At 31.9% G+C, this 18,512-nt stretch overlaps 1 protein-coding gene across 3 annotated transcripts; it reads right to left on the bottom strand.

Moving 5' to 3' along the window:
* Window positions 1-4,157: 4,157 nt before the first annotated feature.
* LOC108335414 (NAC domain-containing protein 37) lies at window positions 4,158-8,453 on the bottom strand. 3 transcript variants are annotated; one of them, XM_017571426.2, is made up of 4 exons: window positions 8,345-8,453; window positions 6,571-6,750; window positions 6,097-6,368; window positions 4,158-5,108 (listed from the first exon to the last, which is right to left on the bottom strand). In XM_017571426.2, exons 2-4 carry the CDS (start codon window positions 6,734-6,736, stop codon window positions 4,533-4,535), a joined length of 1,014 nt encoding a protein of 337 aa, XP_017426915.1. In that variant the 5' UTR covers window positions 6,737-6,750; window positions 8,345-8,453; the 3' UTR covers window positions 4,158-4,532. The 3 variants fall into 3 exon arrangements, with proteins under 3 accessions (XP_017426915.1, XP_052725517.1, XP_017426918.1); XM_052869557.1 differs by lacking the exon at window positions 8,345-8,453 and having other exon boundaries at window positions 6,571-6,899; XM_017571429.2 differs by lacking the exon at window positions 8,345-8,453 and having other exon boundaries at window positions 6,097-6,364; window positions 6,571-6,732.
* Window positions 8,454-18,512: the final 10,059 nt, after the last annotated feature.

The raw sequence follows: 18,512 nt of genomic DNA, 5'->3' as shown, positions 1-18,512 counted from the left end.
TATGGGTGCTATACCTCTTGTACTAAATGTATATTATAATGTCCATTACGAGAAAAAAAGAAGTGAGTATCTTAATAAATGTTTTAATTACTTAAATAGCATGTGGTAAATGCTTTTTTTTTACCCTAATAATAACTACAATAAACATTTTATTTCTGATCATGTTTATATTATTAATTACGGACATTTAAAAAAAAAACTAAATTTCATATGTGAAATTTATTTTTACTACAAATGTATACTTTTTCGTCAACCATAATATAAATATATGGCAGATATAGTTTAAGGATATCAAAATTTGTTTAAGAACTAATATACGCCGTATGAATCAAATTAATTTCTAATTAATTTACATATGTTACTGTACTTGATTATTTTTATTGACTAATTATTCTGTTTCTTAATGTTTAGGTTTGTTGTTTTCTTTTTTATTATATAGGTAATCCTTTACAAGTTTTTCAATAAATAAGATGTTCTTCAATAAATAAAGATTAATCCTTTATTTTTTTCAATTTCAATTATATATTTGTGGGTTAAATATGTTTTTAGTCCTTAAACTATCACGCGATTTTGGGTTTAGTCCCTGTTCGAAAGTTTTGTTCCTTTTAGTCTTCTTAGTTTTGAAACTCTTATGTTTAGTCCTTAAAATTGAACGAAGTTAAATTTTCTTTGATGTGGCAAACAGCGAGCCACGTCTGATGCAAGTTAGTGTTCCACGACGTTTTGATTTTTGAAATTTTTTAATTGGGGAAAAGTGATTGCCTCCTCCTGGTGAATCCTGATGACACTGTTCAAGAACCTCTTCGAGATTGGGGTGCTTGCGACGAGATCCACCCAGAGCCAGTAATCAATGGAGTGCTACATTCGCAATCACAACCAACTGACGTAATTAACAGATCAAGAAACGGTGAGGGAATAAAGTGAGGAAAAATGGGAGGAGAAGGAAGAAACCTATTCGATGAGACGGTGAACGGGACTTCCATTGGAGGTGACATTGGAGGAATCTCGATAGGTCCTTTTGAAGAGCCAGAGCAAATCGTAGGTGAACATGTTCTTTTACTTCTGGCACCATCGTTGTCCTCGCTCCGCTGCTTCGACGGATTGCTCCCACGAAAGTCGTGCCAACTCCGCTGCATTTCGAGCTCCGTCGCTTCCCGTGCTTCTTCCACCGGCGGTGGAAATGGAGGCAGTGGAATCGGTGACAACTGCGGTTCTGGCGGTGAGTCTGGTGATGCTAATCTTCATTTGGTTGGTGATGCGTCACAAGAGCTTTCGGCACTTTCGCCTGACGTTATCATTCTCGATGTTTCAATGTGAACTCTTCTGTTTGTGTAGAGTTCTACCTGTTAGTTTTATTTTTAGTATTTCACTTTTTCGTGCGTTTGGTAGGGAATGTTGTGCGGGGGATGTGCTCTTGTAGAAGTGTGTCGGTCGGGCGAAGCTCCCAGAAGAGTGGTTGCTCCTGCTTCTCAAGGAAATGAGGTTGGTGCTCCCTCTCAAAGGCTGGTTTGGAAGAAGTTTGTCGGTCGGGAAATCGAAGCTCTGCCACAAAACAACACTGTCGGATGAGGTGGCGGTGCCGGTGGACCACACTTGCAACGGACCGGCGTTGGTGAGTACCGGTTTGTAGTTGCTCATTTTAGAAAAAAAAGTGCAACATGGAACACATTCACGAGGAAGCTGGTATCACACGTGGCTCGCCGTTAGCCAAAATCTAATGCCGTTCAATTGTAAGGACTAAACATAATAGTTTCAAAACTCAGAGCACTAAAAAGAACAAAACTTTCAAATAGGGACTAAACTCAAAATCACGTGATAGTTTAAAGACTAAAAACATATTTAACCATATATTTGTTGTTTGTTGGACATATTATTTCATCTATCATCCATTAATGTCTGATCACACTTTTAAGTTTATAATGTTGTTCAATATTATTTAAATGCTTTGAAAACTAAACTTCTTTGTTTGTTTGATTATATAAGTTAATATTTTAATTTTTTTTATCTTTATAATATCACTTTTTAATAATTGTGGTTAATAATTAATAAAATAGATTATCATCTTGATTTTTTTTTCTAACAAAATACATTTAAATGAGTTAATGCTTCCCTAACTAATAAATAATAGGTCAAATCAAACTATAAAACTTTTAATACGTGAGTTAAATTGAATTAACTTGATTTTAACTCAAGCAGTAGCGAACTAATATGGTAATTCATTTTCATACTTCTAAATAAATAGTACTTATCAAAATTTAATAATCTATCAAATCCAAAATCCAAAATAATCCTCACTGTTAGGTCGTTGAACATTTTTTTTTATGAATTTGGGTTTTTGTTTATGATGAATTTTTTATGCTTATGGCGAACATTTTATTGAGGTTTTCACTAAATGAAAAGATAACAAATTATTCTTTCGATATGGGGATGGTGATTGGATGAAGTACTAAAAAGAAAATTGGATGAAGACGATGATTATATTTTTGTGATGGTGAGCCTTTATTGGATATTATGTTGGGTTTCTTTTTATCTAATATGGAACTTGGACTTAAGTAGTTTCTTTTCACATTGGTACAATTTTTTTTCGGTGAAAGCATTTTTAACCAACTACAATCACGAGTAATCCTTTGTATTGAAGTTCATTTTAACGGAATTCGCTTACCTGGAATCTTTCGTCAGGAAGGTTTTCGATATAGGGACCATTATATTCGTCTGAGCTGGTCACCAAGACAAACCAATACCATTGTTGGGTCTATCGAAGAGGCTCTGATACCACTGTTGGGTCTATCAACAAGGAGATTCACTGGAGAGAAACAAACATCAATGACATCTGAGTTCAATCATATAAGGGATTTACGTCACTCTTTATCCAAAATCTAAAAAACGATGAGTTAATAGGTCTTTCACCTTTATATAATGTTTTACTTTCTCATTTCTATCTATGTAAGACTTGGACGGTGTTGAAAAACTGGAGAGGGAAGATCTTTGGATGGTGGAACGTGGAAAGATGTTAAAGAAGAAGGGTGATGTTGGGTGATCTTAAAACTGAGACACATGTCCAAAAGTAAGCAATGGCGTGACCTATTGTTTACCACGTCACAAGAACGGTTAACCATATATTAAATATTGAGGATGAAATCCATACATTTTGTAAGAACACGAATCTATATAATTGAAAAAAAAGACAAACAAAAATCGTTTAATAGTTTTAGACAACAAAACATAATTAACCCTATAAGGTATATATACATGTAACAAATTCTCTTTATTATATAGGTATAACAAAGAATCGATTCTTTTATAAGCAAATCGATTATATATATATATATATTATTATACTTACCTGTAATTATTTTAATAAAATATAAATTATTATTAAAATAATATAATTATAATAAATAATTATTATAATAATAATAATAATATATAATTTTGATTTATCAATTAAAATATTTTTTTAATCTATTAAACCTATCGTATCAATCACAAAGGTAAACTTTAGTCTTAAATTAATTGAAATAACACGATTTTTTTCTTAGTCCGGCCAATTACACATTTATCTAATTTTTTCTCTAAAATCCATTTTCCAAAATCAATTTCTAAATCCAAATACACTCTAAGTCAACTTTGCATAGTCAACTTTGCATGAAAAAGTAAGTGGCGAACTGTTTAAGCAAGTACATCGATCATTAAAGATCAACTATATGCACTAAAAGTTTTTTGCGTGAATTTTGTGTTGAAGTTATACTTGATTAAACAAATCAGTTAGTAACACATCATTATTTAACTGGAAAGAGAAGTTTTTAGCATACATGAAGTTGTCACTTATGTTATATGTCAAGAAAGCGAGGACCATTTAATCATAACCTTTCTATATACACATTAACCACACGTTAGTAATTTACGTGTGTTAACCACAAATCAATCCTGAGACTTAATTAAAGTTTTAACCAAATTTACATCTAGTTACAAATAACATATATATTAATTGATTTGCTTTCATTTTCCACCGACAAAATGGAAGTGATGAAGTTAGCATGCACACACCATGACAGTATAAACAGCAATGTTGTGTGTGCATGCACGTGACATAGAGATGAATGCAGAAAATAGCACAGATGCTTAAAGAGAAGAGCAGATAGGAAGGTTTGCTGTAATGAGAGAAATTAAAGAATGCAGGCATTAAAAATAACAGAAGGATTGTGAGAAATCACAACATATGCTGCCATCTTAGGCATGAGAGCCAGAGCCTAGGTAGAGGACTCGTTTTATGGCAAGGCTATTACTGCACCTGCTTAATAACATGATAACTTAAAATATAAAACTACCTAAATTCTAGAGCCATTTGGACGCATGCATCTCAATTTCCGCACACAGCTGCACTCACGCAGAAGGGCATACAGAGTTTGATTCTTCTCATCCACACATATTTTTTATACAAAAATATAGCATGTCCCCAGCATCCATAGAACAATTCACATATATGGTACTAAAAATAATTAAAAATCGTTTCCATGAACTTCTTTCCTCTGTCATTTTTCAAATACGCATATCCCAATATCACAGTCTGAGCTTGTGTTTAGAAAAGGGCTTAGCCTGTTCCCTTCATCCCTACTGCTCTGCAGTAACAGCAGTGCCATGTCGTGGCTATCATGGGGTTCAAAGCTTGAGAGACCATTGGTTTCAAGCGTGTCTTCTTGACTCAGTTGAGAGGCTACAAACTTGTCAAGAGCTCTCCAATCAGTGACTTTCTTTGTGTTGTTGTTGGATAACCTGTTTTGCATGTCTTCGTCTTCGTTATTGTCTGATACCAGTGACACTGTGCTTGGCCTCTTCACTAATGGCAAAGACGGGCTTTCTAGCTGAGGAAGTTGTACAAATGGATCTTGAAGCATGCAACTCAAGTTATCCGCTTCTATCTCTTGCTTACACAAGAAATTTTGAGATAAAAAGCTCTGAGACTGCCTTGAAATGAGATCGATTGGATCAACCACAGTGCTTACACCACTTCCTTCCTCGAAGAAGTAGCTTGAGTCCCATCCTTCAATAGTCTTTGTCTGTCCAGTGGTTTTTTTCTTGAAGGCTCTGCACACAACCCAACCTTCCTCCTGCACAATATTTAAGTTACAAAGTTGAGATGAAAACTCTCTGTTACTTTTTGAGTTTACCAGACTTGCTACACGTTAGGGGAAGAAAAAGTGAAAAGTCTATTGTTGTTGCTGCTTTAAAGCTTTTAAGTAAGGCTTTGCTTTATCTTTTGAAAAAAAATTCCATCTGTTTGGTGTGAGGCTGTATGTAGTCAAATAATTAATTACGTTTTGACAATCAAAATGGCAAGAAAAGTGTGTAGTAGAAAGGGAAGGAAAAGAAAGAAATTTAATTATTCGCTGCTGAAAGCAGTGACTTTTGACTTCTTGTTGGTGAAAGTTATGTTGCGAGAAAGCGTGTACGTGACTTGGTGAATATTCACAAGTTAGTGGTGCACTTAAAAAGTGGAGAAAGTGAGATTAGAGAAACCAGCCAGTTGCATCATTTGATATAAGTCAAGTATAATAGCCACCAACAACGAAGTCTTTTCATAAGATGAAGCAATAACTAGTCAGTAGTATATATGTAATGCACATATCAAAATTCAAAATAGTGTAGCCATATAGAGGAAATAGAGAGTATAAGCTACTACAGTTATTTAAAAAGAAAATAAAAACCAAAATATAGATTTTTTTCTATAAAATTAAAAGTGAGATAAATTGGTATTATGGAAAAAGTTCATGTAAAAGTTAATCAAATAAAGATGGGGAATGGAATAGTTTTAAAGTTGAAAACCCTTTGACGTCATTAAGAGAGCTACAGAAAAGAGAAACAGTGCTTGAGCTCCAGCTTATATGTATTGTAGATTTTTTAGTATGTGTGTGAAAGAGGAAAAGGTTAAGGAATGTCCCATAATTAACGGGGCCATCTAAGGCAAAGTTTGAACGTAAAACATCAAACTCAACCACTCAAGTGGAGTTAGCAACAATAGTAGCAGTGAAAAGAACAAATGGTACTTGTTTATGCACTAGAGATTAATAGTATGTACGCAGTAATATATATGCTTACCTGAGGAGGTCCATTCTCGTCGGATTCGAGTCTATACTCGTGCATGATCCAATCAGACTTTTGTCCATTAGGGGCTCTTCCTTTGTAGAAAACAAGGGTTTTTCTCATCCCAATTAGTTTTGCCTTGTCATACACTGCTTTGTCTCTTCCTGTAGCCTTCCAAAACCCCGCCATGGTAGCTCTATTAGTTCTTGTCCCTGTTGGATACTTTTTATCTTTGTGGCTGAAGAAATACCACTCATTCTGCTCTTCATATCCGATCCTGCATCTATCTGAAACATCATTCACATCAGAAAAGAAAAAAGAAAAACCTAACACAGATCTATGCTGCTAATATTTGATAAAATGAGTTAATACGTCAGATCAAATATTAAACATTCAAAACCCTAATAGTTTATTTGAAATGAGTTAAGGAGGAAAAGATTATAGCAGCTTAACATAAGTATTTGTAGGTAACTATGTTCATATATATACCTTGGAGATCCCATGGTTCAATACGATATAGATCGATCTCTCTGATAACGTCAAGGTCAATCTTTTGAGAAGCCACCTTCTTCCTCAGATAGTAACCAACAAGCTCTTCATCTGTTGGGTGGAACCGAAACCCAGGTGGGACACATGACTCCATCGACTCCATCATAGCAAATACTGGTACTGCATCAAATTCACCACCACTATATTAATACCTACCACACTTGACTTTCATCATCATGTTTGAATTATAACCAACCAACATTTGATGTGAGTGTTAATCAATACTGCTTAATGTGTATATATAAGAGAGAAGTGAAGCCAAGGGATGATACTATATAGTAAGAGAGTAACACACCGTAAGTGATATAAAAAAAAAAAGGCAAGCCCCAATAAAATGAAATATTTAAATAATATAATATAAGGCCTTTTAGTGAAAAGGTGACAAGTTTTATCAGAGATAATCATAAGCTCATTTGGTGGTGAGCAACACTCACCAAATTCCATAGGAAATAAATATAAGCGCGTGTTATAAACAAAACCCCATGATTTCAGAAACAATGATTTTCTTCCCTGGGCCGGGTTAAAAAAAAAGATAAGGAAATGGGGAAAGAGAGAGAGAAGAAAGCTAATCATGAGAGTTTAGTTTTCATTAATAAAAAAACAAAAAAAAAAAAACAAGCAGTTGAAACTTGGCATAAGCCCTGTGTTTGGCAAGGGTGAGAAACGGACAAGTAGAGGCTGTGCTAATGATGTTGTCTTGTGTTAGTGAATGGTGAGAATGATTCATCACAGAACGGGGTTCCCCATTCCGCATTACCATTAATAATTATGTATATTCTCAAATAATTAGACACATAAGTTAAGCTCAACAAAAACACAACATGACACGGTTAAAACAAACAAAAGCAACTTTCTAGGAAACCATTTTATTAATACTTTTGAACCAGTGGCACAGAACGGAATGTTCATGCTTAAATCTGACATAAGAAAAATACTGATGCAAGATTAGCATGCGCTAGCCAGGAGCTGAAGTGGCCAATTATATGAACACATGTACTAATCGAAATGGAAAAGAATGAACAAAGTACTAAGAACTTAAACAAATGAAATTAAGGAATAAAGAAAGGACATGGTAAATGGGAGTGACGTGATCACAGATTGGGCACGCGTCTCTCGAAAGAGAAAAGAGTTTTGGGAGGCAAAAAGAGAGGCACCGTTGTATTGGATCAAGGCGATGAGAAAAAGCAAAGGTTGAGAAAAAGTGGGAGAGGATAGGATATAGTAGAAAGCACTTATACTGGTGTTGTGGCATTGCGAGTGAGAGAGTCATGGATCGTCTAATTCAGGAAACTGGGGTTCTGACTTTGCTGTCTCTTTGTCGAGAATTTTCATGGCACATCTGACCTCTTTCCTTGACGAACTTTGAGGAAATATGCTGACCCAAAAACCACTACTTTTATGAGCTACACTACATTCCCTATACCCTATTCAACTTTCTTTCTCATGACTTTGGTTTCGACTACAATCACCGATCATAATTCATCAGAAGATGAATCTCCCACTAAATGAAGGTTGAAATTGTTTTGGAAGAAAATTTAAATTTAGTATTAATGGTGTGTTTCCGAGATGCAGTTGTATGTGATGAAGTTGAAGGGCAAACAGAAGATGACATTAATAAAAAAAATGGTAGCATGGTTGTGGTGTGGTTGTTTGAAGAAAAAAGATGCATGGTTTTTGGTTGGAGATGCAGGGGTAGTATATGATGAAAGCTTACCTTAATGAAGAGAAGAGAAGATAATTGGAATGAAGAAGAAGGTAGAAGAGAAGAAGATGATGATTGATGAGAGAGGGAGAGAGAAGGATAAGTGAGAAAAAAATCCGTTAGGAGTGAGTGAGGGATTTGTAAAGAATATAAAAGAAGAGAGGGAGGACCGCTGAAATGCGCATGGGTTCATGGTTGTCCCCCAGTAGCTGACGTCATTGCCTAACCTTCCTACCCTATTCATTACCTTTTTCTTTTCTTTTTGTTTCTTTTCCTTTTTCCTTTCTACACCTTTCCTCTTCAACATTTTTTTTTTCTTCAAGTACACTGCCTCTTGGTAGAGATAATTAATTACCCACTTTAATTCAAATTTACTTTTTACTATTCTTATTATTTTGCATTTAAGTATTAAACACGTACGCACCCAAACACCACATACTCTTTTATTTACATTCTTTTTACACTCATTACTTTGTACTTCCCTCTCTTTACTTCCTTTATATCTTTCATATCATCAAATTTCATTGTGGATTTTCAGTTCCTGAGCTAAATTTCATTAGTTAATACTTTAATTAACTTATTCTACCTTATTACTTTCATCTTTTCCCTCTTTCTTATAAATTTTTGGATCACATTCTTCCTTATCATCATAGGCCTATTTATGTATACATTAATTACCTACATAGTTAAAGGCTTAAAAGTTATTTTCAATCAGCAATAAATACATTATAGAAGTAGTACTAACTTGTAGTTAGCTATTCTCACGTGTTAGTTTAATTATGAAGGTTTGCTAATGGTATAATGTAAGGGTATAATTTTAATAGAAAAGGAAAATTCATATTTTAATTAACAATTTACCACCACTTCACGAAGAGAGAATTCCAAACTAAGTTTTTTCAATTCAAATATATAACCATAAAGTAATTTTGGGCGTTAATACTTAATTAAGTATCCAAATAAAAAAAGGGTTTTCTCTCAAGAAAAAATATTGAATTGATATTTAAAATCAAATCAATTCAAAGTTAAATGTAAACACTAAATCATTTTTTTATTAAAAAAAAGACTAAATCATATAAGTATTAAAATGAATTGCATAGCGCTCATACAAGTCATGCAAACACATTAATTTTCCAAAAAAATCTCGCAATACTTCTCTTGATACCCGACCATGTATGCAAAACAATCATTTGTTCATTTATTTCTTTATTTAATTACTTACCTTTATAATTCTATAGATGATAAAAAAATTATATAGTAGATCTTCCAAGTATAAAATCACACTGGTTCACCACAATCTTGTCTTTTATTAACGTGTTCTACATATACTTTTCTATGATTTATAAGCAATGACTAAATTTTTGTTTCGTATTGTGGGTTATACAATTTTAAATATATACTCCTTAATTTTCAAAATATAAACCAAAGTACTTCTCTTTCACTTCTAACTTCTGTTTATATTTCAAAATCCTACTTAGATAATAATGCCTCATTTTCTTATACATTTCTGAACGTCAAAAAAATTATCGTTGACATTCCTTCCATACTCCCTCTCTTTATTTTATACAACATTATATTACAATTAACACTAAATAGAAATATGTTATTATATATGGTTATATATTAAAACAATACATTAAACGATGGAGCTCGCTTTATATTACTATAAATTATGTATCATTATATAAATATAATATATATATATATATATAAGTAAAATTAATATAAAAACTAATGTTAACTTATTCAAATGAACTAACATCGTTGCAAACATTCAAATACAACAATGTCATATTTTCGCTGATATTAATACCATGTCACAGTTTATATTTTCGCTAGTATTAATATTAAGCAGTAGGTACGATTTTTATGTCTCTCTAATTTTATTTCACTGTGGCAAATTAAATAAATGTGAGCATATATTTTAATAATATCAGTTAGTTTAACAATTAATTTTAACACTATCCATACATTTTAATTGAATTATATAATGTCTTTCTTTTCGTACAGTGGAATTTTGAGGATTTTTTTTTAACTCGCAAAGATGTTGACAAAGCTTTAATGATTATTTGCATTTATAATTAACTTTTGAAATTATACAAATTGAAGTGTGAAAAGGCCATTGTGTATGACATTGGTCCTACACTTTTTTTTGGGCACAATGGTTTCAGTCTATGGACAACATGCCACGTTAGCCCAATACTATAAATTATGTATCTTACAATATTAGCTTTAACTTTTAAATATAAAAAATACATTTTCAGTTTGTGCATTTAATAAAAATAACGTGATTTAGTTTTTCTATAAAGACTAAAACACACACACACACACACACACATATATATATATATATATATATATATATATATATATATATATATATAGAATTAAAATAGATTATACTTTTTCAGAAATAAAGCCTAAATTGATCATGTTTTTAAAAACTAAAATCATAGGTGAACGTTAAATTAATGTAATAAAAGAACTTCTCTTTTGATATTACTCTTTGCTTATAGCATTTTAATGTCGTCTTTTTCAATTGAATGTTTACCTTTTACCCCGTTATTGGCTCTAATAAATAGTATCAAATTTCAAATTTTACAAATATATTGTGAAAAACATCACCTATAAGTGTGGCCACAAATGTATATAAAATTCTCCAACAATAATAAACTTAGTTATTTTTGTTTATATATTCGTTCTGTTGTTGGCTTCACATGGATGTGGTTGGGAAATCCTCGGTTATGCTCTATCCGAAGATTAAAGAATAGATGAATTAACTTAGAAGCTTTCCCTTATTAATTAGTTTAGTTTTATATTAATAACAACAACTGAACACTCAATCATTACTATAAATATTTTTTCAATTTTATAAAAGTATTATTTCAATTTTTAAAATGTATCTATAAAAAAATTATCTACAAATGCTGTTTTCAAGTATAACTTTCATCTCGGTGTATTTTGATCTTATTGTCCAATTCAACTAAGAGCATACCTAAATTAAGAATTTTGATTGAAATTAATGCCTAAAAATTTATTTAATTTTAGTCTAAAAATTTACTAGGGGACTCCAAGTTAGAACATTTGAAAAAGGGTAATCCTTATTATTTTTTTAAAGATTTATTTACAAGAAACGTGATAATTTAATATCTTTAGAATTCCCTCTTCTAGTTTTCAGATCTTACATACAATTTCATTTTTTAAACATCAGAAAATTAGTTAGGTCGGACCCCCCTAATCCTTATCTAGGATAATATAATTTATAATAGAAAAATGGTTCTGTATTTTTTTTTTTAGAGAAATACTCTTTTACAAATATTAGGTTTAGAAAGATCGATTTTGAAGGCCAAGAAATTTGTTATAAATAATTAAACATATCAAACTCGATTCAATTACACACAAGTTAGACTACTTTTTGAGAATATATACATAATCCCCTAATATTAAGGGAACTGAAAGAAAGAAAGAAAGACTAATTTTACGATAGTTCAATCACCCAAATCCAACCTCTCTCTCTCTCTCTCTCTCTCTCTCTCTCTCTCTATATATATATATATATATATATATATGAATTGAGAATAATAAAATTGCTTTATCGTATGCAGCTTCATAACTTCACGATGAAGATATAACATTGTGATTTGTGAGAATATTTAGTTTTCACGTGAGCGATAGAATTGTTTAAGCTTCTCCGTTATCTTCATCTTGCAAAACAGATAAATATTGTTAATTAATCTTAGAGCAGTCTATCTCGTTAAGATAATATATTTCGCTAATTAAATGTTACAAACAGGTTTATTAATATGGTTTTGTTTATTTAAATAAAGAAAATACGATGATGCGGAATAACTTAGAAAAAATTGTTTTTCCTTGGTGGCCTTCTTTTTCTGAAGCGCAGAGTGTGATTCTAAGGTACAAATTACGGTGTTGGAATGATTTCTCGACAAGTATTTTGGAGAAGAAAGAAGGGAAAAGAAGAGAAAACGTAAGTTGAGCAACAACAGTGTGATTAACCAACGTGTAAGTCACGGGTTGGTGAATTTGTCTTACAACTTTACGTAGAAGATAAACAAAGAAAAGACAAAAAATAACCAAACATTCCTCCTAAGGCCATGCCTTTCATTACCGGGGAACCCCACACTTTCTTTGGTCCTCCAACAGAGTTATAGTTCAAATCAAATTCTCTCTTCAAATTACAATATACACGATTCCTTTCATACCAATTAATTCCATTATCCACCATTCTTGCTGCTGGATACTTCATCAATAAGCTTCACCAATTTAAAACAAGTTTGCTTTCTTATTCTTCTAATATATAAATGGCTGCACACCACAGAGTACACCAGTTCATCAAGTGTCACTCCTCCTGCTACTTTAACAATTCAAGAAAATAAAACACATGGACTTAAAGGCTGGAACATAGAGGAATCTTATGACATTTTGTTTTCTTATACATCATTGTGCTATAGATATTGGATCAGTAACTATCAAGCATAATATATTTATATATATAAATATATATACTCACAGAAACAGAAGATGAACATTAAATGTCGGCAATGGCTTGTAAACGTTAGTGGTTCTTTTATATGCACAAGTGTTAACAGGTGATAGTTCATTCTTTTTGAGATTGGCAACGTTGTGTGGACCATTTGGCCCAATGGTGAAAGAACAAGATTTTTTTATCGCGGCCTGTTTCATGGTCTTTTATCGAGTAGGGTGAGGGGTGTTGATAGCTTCGGATATAATTAATTAATTTTGTAATAATTACTGCCCTTTTCATTGTATATTTATATATAATTAAAATGTTGCAGTTTCCTTCTAGAGGATTAAGAGAAAGAGAGGAGTTTGACAAAGATATATATTGAAGTAGTGGGGTATTTATTCAAAGTGGTCTCCACCATGCCATCTTGAAGAAGATCTCACATCTTCATGACTATTATTATGTTTGGCAAAAACCCTTGTCAATGTAAGTAGAAGGATTAATCACTTGCTAGTTATAACAAATTCAGTCTTCATCACTTCCCTCTTACCTTATTCAAACAACTTTTGAGTTTGTCACAAGTTAGGAATTTTGGATATATAATGTTTTCCATGATTATTCTACTTCGTAATATAACATTCCAAAATATATAGCATAAATAATATAAAGGAGTTATCATATAATAATATTGTAAGATATTTAAAGATGTTATAACAAGATTACAGTTATTTTAAAATAACCATAAAATTTAAAGCTTTATCGAAGTTCTAAACAATCCCAAAACCATAAACTTAACCGATCGGTAATTCAGGATTACAAATTTAACCGAACGATCCAACCCAAAAACTAAAAACAGTAATATGACCGAAGGGTCATATTTTAAACTGTAGGATTCTTGCCTTCCAACTCCTGCTCCAACGAACACTCCACATCATTTGCTCACACCCAAAAGGTGATCATCGCAAGAGAAAAATCGAACGGGAACATGGACAAAACAGAAAATAAGGGTAAGCTAATATAATTTAATTGTGCAAACATACATACATTTCGTACAATTATAACCAATGCAGAACCAAACATTACAACATACCACAACAAATACAGGTAAGCATATACAACTGAAAACTATACTTTATGCATAAACCGAACACATGACTTGACCATCCGGATTGTATGAATATGTAACTTGAGGCCGTTCATGCACTCGGGTGGTGTAATAACTCAAAAACCATCAGTTGCCACCCGAGGTTAGTCCGTTATAACTCACCCAAGAACCTATGGGCTAGGACCTCCTGTCATTCTCACACAATGCCTTACCCATCTTTACTTGAGAATTGGTAATCATCAGAATATCAAGATGAACTCCGTGAATTTCACCATCCATATTCATACTATAACACCATTTTGATACACTTTTCACTAAGACATTTACCACTTCAATACACTTTTCACTGAGACATTCCTCCTTGGAATTCTCTTCCACATTACTTGAAACATATGCCTTGTTGAAATATCAATACAATTTTCCCATACACAGTAGACCAATACAAGTATCTCAACCCATCAAAGTCAAACAGTGATAATAGCATTTAAAGACCAAATATTCATTCAAAACCGAACGTCAACAACACAACTCCGAGTATGACCGAACAAAAAGATAAACATAACCTATGAACAAGACCGGACGGAAGAACACTCCCCATATGTGAACATGACCGAACGGTCATGTAAAGAGTAAAACTCAAGCATGAGTCGAACGTCTTTGAAGTTGAACGCGAGAACAACCGAATTCTAAAGCTAAAATCGAACACTTGAAATTTAGAACGAACACTATTGTCGTAGACCGAACGCCATTGGTTTAGGCCGAACACTATTGGCTCAAGCCGAACACTATTGAAATAAGATACAAGAAAAAGACTGAGTACTAATTCTGAGACCTAGTGCTAGTAACGAACCGAGCACTACCGGTCAATAACAGCTAAAGCCTATGATAGACCGAACGCTATTTACTATCAAATGTTATGTTTGGACCGACTACTATATTCACTTGAATATCAATACAAGACCGACTGGTCATTCACTAAGGATCCACAAAAGTAGAACTCAGTTAAGACCGAGCACCAATACAAACCAAGTACTACCAAAAACGAGTGCTAACACATAGTACTTGTAATAACGAACGCTAAACCTATTACAACTAATAACAAACGATAATACTTACCCTAAGACTGTCGAGATCGAAAACGAATACTTTTAAAACTAAACGTCAATATTAAACCGAACAACACTTAATTAGATTATCACTACGAAACCGAATACCGCTAAGCCCGATTACATGACCAGACTGGGTCATTCTATACCGATCGCTCGATTTTCTACAAAATTGTAGAACTTCTCAACCACTTCAAAGGTTTCGTCCAAACACAGAATATTGCATATAATTCAATCAAACATACAATTGTTCATTCATGCAAACGTTCAAACAGAGGTTCCAAACACAAACACAGAAAAACATAATTAAATTACTAGCTTCCCTTACCTCTTAATTGGATAGAGAACTTTCAGTGCAGAAACTTGCTCACCACCAAAAGTCTTAGAAACCTAAGGTTCACAGCTCAAAACAACAACTTTATCGATGCAAAGTGAAGCCCTTGACACCAGGAAGACTCAAGCGTTGCCTGATTGATGATCGGAATATAAAGAAAGTGAGAATTTGTAAAAAGAAGGAAGAGAATTGTAGAGAGAAGGAGGAGAATACGAACTCAGAAACTTAGAGAGAAGAAGTGCATGCAGAGTAGAGTGACACGGAATTTTGAAAAGTTTCATTATATACTACCGTCAAAACCGATCGGCTACTCAGCTACACACCTGACTTCCACTTTCTAAATTTCTGAATCCTTACACCTACATCTGGCTTCCACTCCCTGCTGAATTTAATGATCTTACACATAACACCACATTCACTTATTAGATAATAATTCAAGAATTATATAACTGATTATGGTTTATTTCGTGCTCAAAATATCAATTTTTATTTCTACAATATTTGATCAAGAAAATAAATAAGTACTATTTTAGTTAAAAGTCTTGAGAGGTGTATTTAAAATTATAAGACGATTAATATCCATTCTTTTTGGAAATAGTGAAGAGTCAAAACATGCATATTTGTGAGATTAGGTATTCAAACTACTTTTGTGAGAATGATTATGATAAGATAGAAGTGTGTTTTTGAAAAGTTATCCCTCCGAAATTAAGTCATATATTATTGTCTGAGTTATGTTATACTTAAACCAATTCAATCCATCATATATCAAGAGTATTTCTATTATTTCATTTAAGAAAACTAATTGAAAACATTGTGATTATGGTACATTTACCCTTGAATAGAGAAAAGCAAATTGTTAATAAGTTATCATTTAGTGTTGGAATGCAGACATAAAAGTTTAGTGAAAAAGTAAAACCAGTGTCCTTAAATTACGTGTTGGAATTTTATAACTTGGTAGGGGATTTTGTTTAACAGCGACATGCATGGCAAATGGTGTTACAAGAGTGGGGTATTGGATAGAATGTTCTGTTTTGTGGTGGTCCTCCCTGTAAAATACGAGGCCTAATTGGTGACGAAAGAGAAGCAAATTAGGCGTCACGGGCAATAGACGCTAATGCATTCACCAATTTATGTTAGTAAAAAGAATCATATCTTTTACGCAAAATCATTACTCATAAGTAGTAATTTTGGAATCATAATACATGGAACACCTCTGTCAATCTCTTAATTTTTCTATTAATATTATTTTTAAGTAATTTTTTTTATTATAATTATTATTATTACTGTGCACAACAATTTTCTTTTTAAAAAAAATTTTTAGTAAATACTCAGGTGATGAACGGTGTTTAACTTCAAACCCTTTCACTTTTGTGAGGATCAAACATTTTTTTCATTCTCCAATCATCTTCTTCAAATAAGTGAAAATATTTTGAAACAATTTTCACGAAGAATAAACACAAAGACGACAAAAATATTTATACTTACAAATACTTATTAATAAAATTTATACGAAAAAAAATTATAATATTTTAACAATTTTTTGACAACAGACTATATGTCATTATTTTATTAATCCGTATATTTGAAAAGAGTAGGTTATTATACAAAAATTTTAAAAAAAAATGTTAAAAATATAATTTCCTATTTATTATTCATAAGTAATAAATATTTTAATACTTTTTATAAACAAATAGGATATGGATATGGATGTATTTGTAAATATCTTGTACTAGCAAAATTATAAAATTAAAATTTAATTTATATTTTATTAAATTAACTTTAATTAATTAAAATAAAAATTTAATTTATATTTTTAATAAAAGTTAAAATTTAATTTATATTATGTTTTATACCTTTTTATATATATTTTATTTAAATTTTATTTTAAAAATTTATAAAATATATTTTTTAAATATTTACGTTTATCTATGGATATTTCTAAACCTATAACTTTTTTAAGATAATATATTTATGAATTTTTTTACTTATTTATGAATCATCTTAATATTTTTATTTAATATAAGATTTTTAACTCACCTTAAATTTTTAACAATATCTCTTTAATTATGATTTTTTCTATATTAAAACACCTATCTCTCAAACACTTGTATGTATTCCTTTGTCATTTTAAAAAAATGTTTTTCTAAAATAAAAGCACTTTAGATACGAAAAATCCTCAAACTTTAATGTTGTGGACCTATTTTACAAAATATTCATTCGAAATAAGTCCATATAAAATATTAAGATAGCAATTTTATGCCAAAAACTTAAAGAAATAAATTTAAGGATATATACTTTTATTAATCAACTTATTTATTATTATCCAATATAAAATATCCATCTGGCATTAAATTTCTAAAGTTAAAAGAAACTTAAAACACTGTTTTGCCTGGAGTAAAGAAAAGTCTGTTAGATGTCATAGACAATGATGTGGACGGGCATAGTCCACGTAGGACGGTGATGGTGGTCGGCGGTGGGTCTCCAATCATGGGGCAGAATGCATCATTGAACTCTTATAAAGACTTATCATTGGCCCCACCAACAACATTCCCTCTCCCTCACTTATGCCAACAACAAACATGAAATTAGCCATCTCTATCTATCAGTTTACCTCTCTCTAACATTGTCAATTTTACTGTGTTCATATTATTATTATTATTATTTATTATTAGTACTTATTTATTATTACATATAATAATAATAATAATATAATATAATAAGAGTATATGAGAGAGAGAAAGAAGGGTTAGCGTAAGAAGCTAAAGGTTGAGATCCAAGCGGGGTCCTGCAAGGATCTTAGGCCCTTTTGACACGGACGCTGCTCCAAACCTCTTCCTCTTTCTATCAATTACATCTTACCCTTCAATATTTTTTTATGTTATGCAGTTTTAGTTTATGTTATGTTGGCGGCAGTTGGTGAAGAAAAATCACCATACTGAATTCAAAGAAAGATAAATAAATGAAATGGGGTTTGCCAAAAGTCTTCAACTACACTCCCTGTTTGCATCTAGGTGTGAATATCAAGCTTCTTTCAAGGGGGACATCAACCATGATTGCACCCTTATAGGTCTTTATTTTTCCATTTCACAGAAACACCAATAAGAATATTTATGTTCACTTTCTAGAGCATCCATGATTGATGCCCGATTTTAGAA

This window comes from Vigna angularis, chromosome 10, assembly GCF_016808095.1.
Source record: "Vigna angularis cultivar LongXiaoDou No.4 chromosome 10, ASM1680809v1, whole genome shotgun sequence".
In the NCBI taxonomy this organism is placed as follows: Eukaryota; Viridiplantae; Streptophyta; class Magnoliopsida; order Fabales; family Fabaceae; genus Vigna; species Vigna angularis.
The sequence above is the reverse complement of the archived record's forward strand: the minus strand, read 5'-3'. Positions and strand labels throughout refer to the sequence as shown.

Bases quoted from the DNA above. Each gene is read 5' to 3' on its own strand.
- LOC108335414 (XM_017571426.2), bottom strand. From the start codon at position 6,736: ATGATGGAGTCGATGGAGTCATGTGTCCCACCTGGGTTTCGGTTCCAC. The intron at 6,369-6,570 runs GTATATATATGA...ATGATGTTTCAG, and splicing joins TGAACCATGGGATCTCCAAG to ATAGATGCAGGATCGGATAT. The intron at 5,109-6,096 runs GTAAGCATATAT...AATATTGTGCAG, and splicing joins ACGAGAATGGACCTCCTCAG to GAGGAAGGTTGGGTTGTGTG.